The sequence below is a fragment of the Haliotis rufescens genome, unplaced genomic scaffold (genome assembly GCF_023055435.1).
Source record: "Haliotis rufescens isolate VD_foot unplaced genomic scaffold, xgHalRufe1.0.p SCAF_1, whole genome shotgun sequence".
NCBI classification, from domain to species: Eukaryota; Metazoa; Mollusca; class Gastropoda; order Lepetellida; family Haliotidae; genus Haliotis; species Haliotis rufescens.
Window position 1 is genome coordinate 6843315 of NW_025963779.1, and position 11000 is coordinate 6854314.

Sequence of the window (11000 nt, forward strand, 5' to 3'; positions counted from 1 at the left end):
AAGGCCTTGCAGGAGGTGGAGACGGGCAGGGCATAGTTACTTACTTCCAGCGTGTACTGAAGGCCTTGTAGGAGGTGGAGACTGGCAGGGTATAGTTACTTACTTCCAGCAGTACTGAAGGCCTTGTAGGAGGTGGAGACAGACAGGGTATAGTTACTTACTTCCAGTGTGTACTGATGGCCTTGCAGGAGGTGGAGACGGACAGGGTCTAGTTACTTACTTCCAGCGTGTACTGAAGGCCTTGCAGGAGGTGGAGACGGGCAGGGTATAGTTACTTACTTCCATCGTGTACTGAAGGCCTTGTAGGAGGGTGAGACGGGCAGGGTCTAGTTACTTACTTCCAGTGTGTACTGAAGGCCTTGCAGGAGGTGGAGACAGACAGGGTCTAGTTACTTACTTCCAGCATGTACTGAAGGCCTTGTAGGAGGTGGAGACGGGCAGGGTATAGTTTCTTACTTCCAGCGTGTACTGAAGGCCTTGTAGGAGGTGGAGACAGACAGGGTATAGTTACTTACTTCCAGTGTGTACTGAAGGCCTTGCAGGAGGTGGAGACAGACAGGGTATAGTTACTTACTTCCAGCGTGTACTGAAGGCCTTGCAGGAGGTGGAGACAGACAGGGTCTAGTTACTTACTTCCAGTGTGTACTGAAGGCCTTGCAGGAGGTGGAGACGGACAGGGTCTAGTTACTTACTTCCAGCGTGTACTGAAGGCCTTGCAGGAGGTGGAGACGGGCAGGGTATAGTTACTTACTTCCAGCGTGTACTGAAGGCCTTGTAGGAGGGTGAGACGGGCAGGGTCTAGTTACTTACTTCCAGTGTGTACTGAAGGCCTTGCAGGAGGTGGAGACAGACAGGGTCTAGTTACTTACTTCCAGCATGTACTGAAGGCCTTGTAGGAGGTGGAGACGGGCAGGGTATAGTTTCTTACTTCCAGCGTGTACTGAAGGCCTTGTAGGAGGTGGAGACAGGCAGGGTATATTTTCTTACTTCCAGCATGTACTGAAGGCCTTGTAGGAGGTGGAGACAGACAGGGTATAGTTACTTACTTCCAGTGTGTACTGAAGGCCTTGCAGGAGGTGGAGACAGACAGGGTATAGTTACTTACTTCCAGCGTGTACTGAAGGCCTTGCAGGAGGTGGAGACAGACAGGGTCTAGTTACTTACTTCCAGCGTGTACTGAAGGCCTTGCAGGAGGTGGAGACGGGCAGGGTATAGTTACTTACTTCCAGCGTGTACTGAAGGCCTTGTAGGAGGGTGAGACGGGCAGGGTCTAGTTACTTACTTCCAGCGTGTACTGAAGGCCTTGCAGGAGGTGGAGATGGGCAGGGTATAGTTACTTACTTCCAGCATGTACTGAAGGCCTTGCAGGAGGTGGAGACGGACAGGGTCTAGTTACTTACTTCCAGTGTGTACTGAAGGCCTTGCAGGAGGTGGAGACAGACAGGGTATAGTTACTTACTTCCAGCATGTACTGAAGGCCTTGTAGGAGGTGGAGAAGGGCAGGGTATAGTTACTTACTTCCAGCGTGTACTAAAGGCCTTGTAGGAGGTGGAGACGGACAGGGTATAGTTACTTACTTCCAGCATGTACTGAAGGCCTTGTAGGAGTTGGAGACAGACATGGTCTAGTTACTTACTTCCAGCGTGTACTGAAGGCCTTGCAGGAGGTGGAGACGGGCAGGGTATAGTTACTTACTTCCAGCGTGTACTGAAGGCCTTGCAGGAGGTGGAGACGGGCAGGGTATAGTTACATACTTCCAGCGTGTACTGAAGGCCTTGCAGGAGGTGGAGACGGGCAGGGTATAGTTACTTACTTCCAGCGTGTACTGAAGGCCTTGTAGGAGGTGGAGACAGACAGGGTATAGTTACCTACTTCCAGTGTGTACTGAAGTCCTTGTAGGAGGTGGAGACAGACAGGGTCTAGTTACTTACTTCCAGCGTGTACTGAAGGCCTTGCAGGAGGTGGAGACGGACAGGGTATAGTTACTTACTTCCAGCGTGTACTGAAGGCCTTGTAGGAAGTGGAGATGGGCAGGGTATAGTTACTTACTTCCAGCGTGTACTGAAGGCCTTGTAGGAGGTGGAGACGGACAGGGTATAGTTACATACTTCCAGCGTGTACTGAAGGCCTTGTAGGAGGTGGAGACGGACAGGGTATAGTTACATACTTCCAGCATGTACTGAAGGCCTTGTAGGAGATGGAGACAGACAGGGTATAGTTACTTACTTCCAGCGTGTACTGAAGGCCTTGTAGGAGGTGGAGACAGACAGGGTATAGTTACTTACTTCCAGCGTGTACTGAAGGCCTTGCAGGAGGTGGAGACAGGCAGGGTATAGTTACTTACTTCCAGCGTGTGCTGAAGGCCTTGTAGGAGGTGGAGACAGGCAGGGTATAGTTACTTACTTCCAGCGTGTACTGAAGGCCTTGTAGGAGGTGGAGACAGGCAGGGTCTAGTTACTTACTTCCAGCGTGTACTGAAGGCCTTATAGGAGGTGGAGACAGGCAGGGTATAGTTACTTACTTCCAGCGTGTACTGAAGGCCTTGTAGGAGGTGGAGATGGGCAGGGTCTAGTTACTTACTTCCAGCGTGTACTGAAGGCCTTGTAGGAGGTGGAGACGGACAGGGTATAGTTACTTACTTCCAGCGTGTACTGAAGGCCTTGTAGGAGGTGGAGACGGACAGGGTATAGTTACTTACTTCCAGCGTGTACTGAAGGCCTTGTAGGAGGTGGAGACGGGCAGGGTATAGTTTCTTACTTCCAGCGTGTACTGAAGACCTTGTAGGAGGTGGAGACGGGCAGGGTATAGTTACTTACTTCCAGCGTGTTCTGAAGGCCTTGTAGGAGGTGGAGACGGACAGGGTATAGTTACTTACTTCCAGCGTGTACTGAAGGCCTTGTAGGAGGTGGAGACGGACAGGGTATAGTTACTTACTTCCAGCGTGTACTGAAGGCCTTGTAGGAGGTGGAGACGGGCAGGGTATAGTTACTTACTTCCAGCGTGTACTGAAGGCCTTGTAGGAGGGTGAGACGGGCAGGGTATAGTTACTTACTTCCAGCGTGTACTGAAGGCCTTGCAGGAGGTGGAGACGGGCAGGGTATAGTTACTTACTTCCAGCGTGTTCTGAAGGCCTTGTAGGAGGTGGAGACGGACAGGGTATAGTTACTTACTTCCAGCGTGTACTGAAGGCCTTGTAGGAGGTGGAGACAGGCAGGGTATAGTTACTTACTTCCAGCATGTATTGAAGGCCTTGGAGGAGGTGGAGACAGACAGGGTATAGTTACTTACTTCCAGCGTGTACTGAAGGCCTTGTAGGAGGTGGAGACGGGCAGGGTATAGTTACTTACTTCCAGCGTGTACTGAAGGCCTTGTAGGAGGTGGAGACGGGCAGGGCGAGGGGTCGGCCATCGGCACACACCTGGCAGGTCACATAGATGTCGGAGCATCCTTCCTGATACGCCCCAGAAAACTTCAGCATAGGATCCTCCAGCAACTCCTTGTAGCTCGGTCTGTCTCGCAGACCCTCGAGTGTGCCACTGAAACCATGCAGCATGTCATTGTTACTTGAAATTCTATCTAGTCACATAAATAGTTCATGTGTAGGATAAAGCACATCTGAGGGTTTTTATGATACCTAAAACCTGCACCCATGGGAAATAAACGAGACGCGTCAGCCCCGAGGTCTAATCCCAAAATTTTGGGTTTTAAATATCATAAAAACCTGAGGGGAAGTGTTATATCTAACTTATAAACCTATTCATTGGGATCTCTATTAAGTAAGAGAGTTCTTTCTATAGGCATTAAAACCTATTGTGAGGTTTTACTTTCAAAGTAAAACCTATCAAGAGGTTTTACTTTCAAAGTAAAACCTATTAAGAGGTTTTACTTTTAAAGTAAAACCTATTATGAGTTTTTGTTTACAATGTTTACCATGTAACATTCCCCCTACATGGATTGATATTAGTTTCTATCATGGGCTTATTTTCGGACAATGAAACAAAACAAAACAAGTGAAAAATCTAGATGACATACATCATATAGTCCTTTGAGATCTGAAACATAAGTGTCGATGACTAGAGTTCAACATTCATGTTCAACTGATCGTGTATCCACTAGTATTTGTTTAATGATTTGTTCACACGAACTGCCAAGTGTACAGATCCAGACTAATTGGAGCTTTTGCTGTTCTGGTCGATACTCTCAGTGTCTCTGAAGACTCTGGTATTCTCTGCTTTCACTGGGGTAGCAGTGATAGAAACTTAACAGTTTTAATCCACTTGTCCTTATTATGATAACATATAGCAAAACCCTTGAAGATTTCTACTAGTCATATGGATACCTTGACTATTGGGCAGTTTGGCAAGGACTATAGGACTTCTGCCAATATCTAACGCTGGGTAGCAGTGAGGGTTCTGCCCATTCCTTGTTCGTTGAGACCGGGCTTGATTATCACTACCACCTATTGACACATGGTGGGGAGTGATTACAGGCGCGGTGACTTCTGAACATTAGCAGATGTCACCTGGTGTAACGTATCACAGTGTTTCCGAATGACACGGCTGTCAGGGAGTTCAACTTCACACACGCAACTTGAGATCTTGACAATAGTCCCTGGTATCCTTGCTGACCACTACCAAAGTTGGTGCCACATACAGGGTCACCTTCAGACAGTATCTTGCTTGGCTTGGTCTTTCATGACTTTCTCCGATTCATCTTGATGGATGGAGTCACATGGTTCTCATCACTCCTTCCAAACATAAGTTCTGCTGGCGTTTTTGTCGTTAGTAGTATCTGGTAATGTTCGGTACCTGAAGAGAAAGTGTGATACTTTGGAACACACAGTTCCACCCTCCATCTTTTTCAGACCTTCCTTCAAGGTTTGGGCTGTACATTTAGATAGACCGTTTGACCCTGGGTGATATGGAGCCGTGAACATTCTCATCAGGTTGAGTGTAGAATGGTTTAAGTGTGAATGAGTGAGTATGGTTTTACGCCGCTTTTAGCAATATTCCAGCAACATCACGGCAGGGGAAACCAGAAATGGGCTTCACACATTGTACCCATGTCGGGAATCGAACCCGGGTCTTCAGCGTGACGAGCGAACGCTTTAACCACTAGGCTATCCGACCGCCCCAGAATGGTTAAGGGTGACATCAGGAGTATTTGACGACCATCCGTCTTCTACAAGTCTGCACACACGTGATAGCACTGAATCAGAGTTTGTCCACTTCTCAATGTCCCTTGCCTTTATAGGCATTGACTCAAGGAATTCCATGAAGAATATTGTCTGGTAGTGTGGGTACTGCTGTCAAGGATGCTTACAAAGGTAGACGGCTCATGGTGTACATGAATGAGTATTTGTATGCAGATAGGGTGATCTCTGTTTTCGGGGGGAAGCTGTAGCGGATATACCCTACATCTCTCAAAAAAGGTTCTTCTTTCTTCTTTTTGAGGCATGCCCTGTTGATATGTCCCCTTATGTGACAGTAACTGCACTCAGCATCAATGAGCCTACTACATTTATCTGGTGTATATTTGTTGTACCCACACCTGTAGCAGCATCATCCAATGCCCCACAAACCAAACGATCCCTGATCATGTTTTCCAACTCCCTGCCATACTCACAACAATCGGCTAGACGCCTAAGTTCAGCAATGAAACCAGTGATAGACTGTCCTGGTTGACAAAAGCAGGTGTTGAACTATTCATATAATTCCCAACAAGCCTTGCGCCCGTGAGTGCTTTGTAACTTTCATCTGAAGGAAGCATTAATTTACCATGTTTGCTTTGTAATAATAGGAATATCTTACAAAAATTATGAGTACCATTGCATCAACACAGTGTCAGCAAGGTAATAAATGTGAATACGAGATACTAATTACTAAGTTACTATTAAAACAAACACCATTTGCAAGAGATTGAAGAATAAATCTTCAAAAAGGTTGGAATAAAATATGAGTTAAGAATAACTTTTTGTAGTATTTTGTTATTAAATCACAAAAAGCTGACTGACATGTTTAATGCAGACAGTATAAAGAAAGTATATCTGATAATTTGTCTGTAAGCATGTAGATCTAGAGAAAAGTGAACGTCAAACTGAGCCTGTGACTAGTCATCACTGGGTAACACCGAAAGATTGATTACACATAAATGCCCCTACGGAACATGCTACATGTCTTGATAGAATATAAGTTATGACTTACATTTTGATTTCAACATTCACATCTACATCACAACTGTAAACATAGCAGAATCTGCCACTCGACTCCCCCATAGTTATTCCGGAAATCCACTGTTGACAAGGGGAGGTAACTCTGTGATACTTCAGTTGGCGAACTTTCGGGGATTCCCCTTCCCAAACGTTCGGAAACGGATATATAATATTTTAATGCATATAATTCCACGACAATAATACTTGGCAACTATCGTCTTTTTACCATCATATATACTACTCACCTGCGTTGATTTAACGAATAGAGAGAAAAATAAAATAATTAAAAAAATAAACAATAATATTTTCTATATAGATCTATTTTCATTAAACTCAGTGTCAGTATCCTCGGAAAAAAAAGATTTGTATGTTGTTTTTCGTATTAAAAATAACAGTTGAACAAATGATAATACATTAAACGACACGGAATCAAAACGATTCCCATATTAAAAGGTCTCATACCAGGAACCATGACTAGACGCAAACGATACCATTCCTTCTTTTGATATCTCCATCCAATATTTATTTTGAAATGCCTTCCCCCCAAGAGGTCAAAGAGTTTGGAGTAATGATTAATCTATGTACATAACTTGTTGGTTGCTATTGATTACTTGCTTATCTAGGTAACGATCAAAAGATTTACATCATACGAAGTTTTTTGTTTCTTAACGGTAGACCGCTCATTGCATTACGTAACGCCTAATTAATTATAATCGGTCATATACTTCAATTTCCACACTATTCATGTTAGGTACATGCCCATTTGTCAGACACCCTAGTCATCAGACAGTGGAGTAGAGAAGTATTTGTGTATTTGACCTCATCTGCAATACACGAGAAAATCTTCTAAACTTTGGCACGAGTTTAAAAGGGAACCATTGTCCGCTATCTGTTGTTCATTCCTGTGTAGATCTAGATCACAGTGCCTTGTGTGCAGTGGATACTATTGTCATTTTATAGTTAGAGTAATTAGAAGACAAAGTAAGTGAGATTTGGGATGCTTGGAGCATACTAGATCTTCTAAAGCCAAGAGATGCAATAGTGAATGCCAAACTAACTCTATTTCTGAGAGATGGACAGCTACTCGTATATAAACAGAGCAGCCAAAGATAAAAATGAAATTATATCAATATATAAAAATAGAAATTATATCAATACCAAAACAGAAATTCTGTGAATACCAAACTCGCAATGGATATGTGTGCCCTACTCACACGCATGAGTCCCAAAGAGGGACAGATCAGCCGAAATTGCCAAGGCAGAAGGCGACCTCTAAACACTTAATGCAACAACAACTAAGGTGCCAGTTGGTCTGGTCGTGCAAAGACTATAGATCTATATACGTCTTTGGGTCGGGAAATGAATGTGTGTTGTATGGATGTTTATTTACTCCTTACTGGTACGTTTTACTACAACTCATACTACTGTGTTAGTATGTACACCGAAACGTCGCATTCATTGTTATAAAGAAGTTGTGTATCAAAGAATTATATGTGAAAAGTTTGCCTTGTCGTGTTTTGCCTGAAATTATACATTTACCGTTTTCGACAGAAATCTCTTGTTCCGTTTTCTTCATTAAAATAATGTCCGTTATCATATGATACCCTGAAATAATTGATTAGAGAAATCAGAGACCATATACCGATATGGCCTCTGGAGAAATATACTTATTAAAAATACAACAATGTCGGGATGGCGTTTCTAATGTGTTCTGACATTTTTACACCTGTATACAGTCCCTGCAGATTTGAGGATTGTATGTCTGTTACAAATACTAATAATACTACTAACAAAAAGATATGAAGATTAATAAATGACTAGAACTATGTTAATATCTGTTTGGCCGATAATTCTATGTAAATAGATAAACGGGATAGAAGAACTGAAAGACTTCTAGTCATAATAACGGACAGGCAGTTATATTCAAGCTAAGCCGTAAGACTCCTCCAGAAAAGTAATCCCTTTCCGTATTAGCCCTACAGCGCACTTGCTCATTTTAGTACTAACCGACGATTCCATAATCATTGCTGCCACTTCCGCCTGACGTGTAGTCGTGTGATTGTCCATGCATCATGCTGTTATTCCGCCGTATGGACAGCTGATAGCCACATTTATATACTTTGTGACAGTGTGTTAAATCTATAAAATGGAGAAATCTACGATTTTGATCATCAGTGTTCTTGTAATCCTACTCGAAGTGTCTTGTGCTTCATTGTCCGGAGATTCGAACTTGAAAAGCGTCAGGAAATCAGTTCCAGACCAAGCAAACAGCGTGACTGTGCACCAAACCTCCACTCCTGCTGCTCTACCTGAGGTAGCACACAAAACAACAACTCAACCAACGACGAGTTCAAATGAAACATGTCTGAATTCAACAGACTGCACGAAAGGGTCCGGCAACGGTTACTTCAACAGAGTGTTCGATCAAATTACCAAAAACAAAGACATGCTTCTCAGAACTATGTATGTTTTAGTCGGAGTGACAGGCATTGTCATCATATATTTCGTGGTACGAGCGTGGAGGTGAGTTTGAGTGATTTATGAATTGTTATCTAAATGCACCCAGTAATGTAAAAGTGGGAGGGGCAGGCAGCGTTAGAAATTGACACTAGTCCTGTAGTCCTTACCAAACTGCCCAATAGTAAAGGTATCCTAAGGACGAGTAGAAATTAGCCCATTTTAAGGGTTTTGCTATATGTTATCATTATAAGGACTAGTTGGCAAAAACTGTTAGTTTCTAACCCTGGCAGGTAAACATGATGCTGAAATGATGAATAGCTAGGCTCTGCATGATGTTTACTGAATTAGCCAACTCATACAGTAACAGAATCCCTCCTACCTCAAGATTCATATGGGGTTTGATGCTGATTTTCAACTCAGAGTAACAGAACTATCAGAAGCCATCCGATCATAAAATCCCCTTAGAGATTGATGTTGATTTTAAGCAATTTTCACAATTGCAATCAAGGTGCACATTGGAGAATATCACATTTCATCTGAGAGGAACAGGGTGCCTTTGTACAAAACAACCTTAGCCCTACGACTGACGTAAGACTATGTTAAAGTATGGGAGTTACGATCACCTTAGTGCTGTGATCCCTTTGTACAATGGCACCCAGAGCTATACAAAGCAGATACTGTAGTTATTTATTTCTCCTGGTTTACTATAAAACTTAGCTTATACATAGCTATAATTCACACCTTCGTAACATTCCGCTGAACACGCTGAAGTCTCATGCTGATTTTGCACTGGCATTTACAGGTCTGTCAGAATGCAATGACAGAATAGAATTGTTATGGCCCTTGTTCCCAAACCATTTGATAACTTCTTTGATTGTCCCCCAAATTACACATGGCACTGTTCATGTTTGTTATATTTATGAAAAACCATAGCTCTGTCAGAACAGAAAAGTTTTATTTAGGCATTATAACATGTACTGATCATACTAGAACAGGACTCGTGAAGATTCCGGGGTATAATAGGTCTTCAGCAACCCATACTTGCCGTAAAAGGCGACTATGCTTGTCGTAAAAGGCGACTAACGGGATCGGGTGGTCAGGCTCGCTGACTTACAGACCGCCGTCATATAGCTGGAATATTGCTGAGTGTGGCGTTAAACAACAAACAAACAAACTAAAACAGTTTCCGTTGACAACTTACCAATGCCTCCCTTCCTGCTGTTATAAGTTTTGGCCCAATACATAATAAATATTGCTACAATGAGTTAAGGGGCCGATATTCAGAACTTCTAATAACAATAACTTCATAGGTATGAGCAAGCCTGTGACCCAGTATGAATCTTTTATCATGGTATCATGTACATCTATGAAAATCAGCTTGTGTCAATGACTTGCTCATGTTCAAGTATTATAAATAAATGTGTCATGAAAACCTAAAGTATCAGGCATTTTAACACATTTTGTCACCATCTGTGCCAGTATTTCTCAACAATACAATTATTGAAATGAACAAAGTTTAGTTTACATTCATATGAACACATCTGATAACTTTCATAACAATTTCTAAACATTTCGCTTAACTTTGAAGTTATGCTTCTTGTGGATTATGTTGTTATTATCTATGTCCATGTGAATGTTATTATTTTCCTCTAAAAATAATGTTTTGTTAGAACTTATGGAACAGTGTGTATCACTTAGATGCAAAGAGTATCAAGCTTATTGTACAAGTAAATAACATCCTCAGCATATGCTGAGTGGTCAACCCATAAGACCACCTGGAGATATTTGCTACATGTATTTGCCTGATAAGGGTCCCTAATCCTTATTCATATGGATCCTGAATTTTAAACACTTGACTACATGATTTAGTATTATCAATGGTCATGACATTGTTAAGTGTTAGGAAACCTGCATCATGTAGATATGACATTTGCTGCAGGGTCCGGGTGTGAGTTGTTGTCTGAATATGGCAATTATGTTTACTACCGCTGTAAAAGGCAGTCAGCTGGCAGTAGGGGTAATTTGACAAGATAAGTGCTTTACCTGATGTGATTCATTGTACAGTGATGACTCATAATTCCTGTAATTGATGGAGATGTCACAATGAGAAAACTGTATTGTTTGTATTACAATTTAGAAATCCTAGCTTGATGGTCATTTGCCCAAAGGCAACATTTGTGAGTCAGAGCTGTAGGCCGAGCTGTAGGTCCAAAAACAGGAATGAGAAATATGAAATGTTAATCATGTTGATACCAACTGTGCAAGAGTAGCAGTCCTCAATCAAACAGTCAAGTTTCGGTTGGGAGGAGAAAGATTGCTTAAAAAACTT

The 11000-nt window shown here is 42.6% G+C and overlaps 1 protein-coding gene across 1 annotated transcript in view; it reads right to left on the bottom strand.

Annotated features, from left to right (window-relative positions):
- LOC124136691 (phosphatidylinositol 3-kinase catalytic subunit type 3-like) overlaps positions 1-6328 on the bottom strand; it is a 30447-nt gene extending 24119 nt beyond the window's left edge. Inside the window, exons 1-2 of the mRNA XM_046502682.2 lie at positions 6204-6328; positions 3348-3536 (exon numbers count right to left, since the gene is read on the bottom strand). Of these exons, the coding sequence (XP_046358638.1) occupies positions 3348-3536; positions 6204-6274 (260 nt within the window). The 5' untranslated portion in view covers positions 6275-6328. The remainder of the gene's footprint in view (positions 1-3347; positions 3537-6203) is intronic.
- Between the last annotated feature and the right edge of the window lie 4672 nt (positions 6329-11000).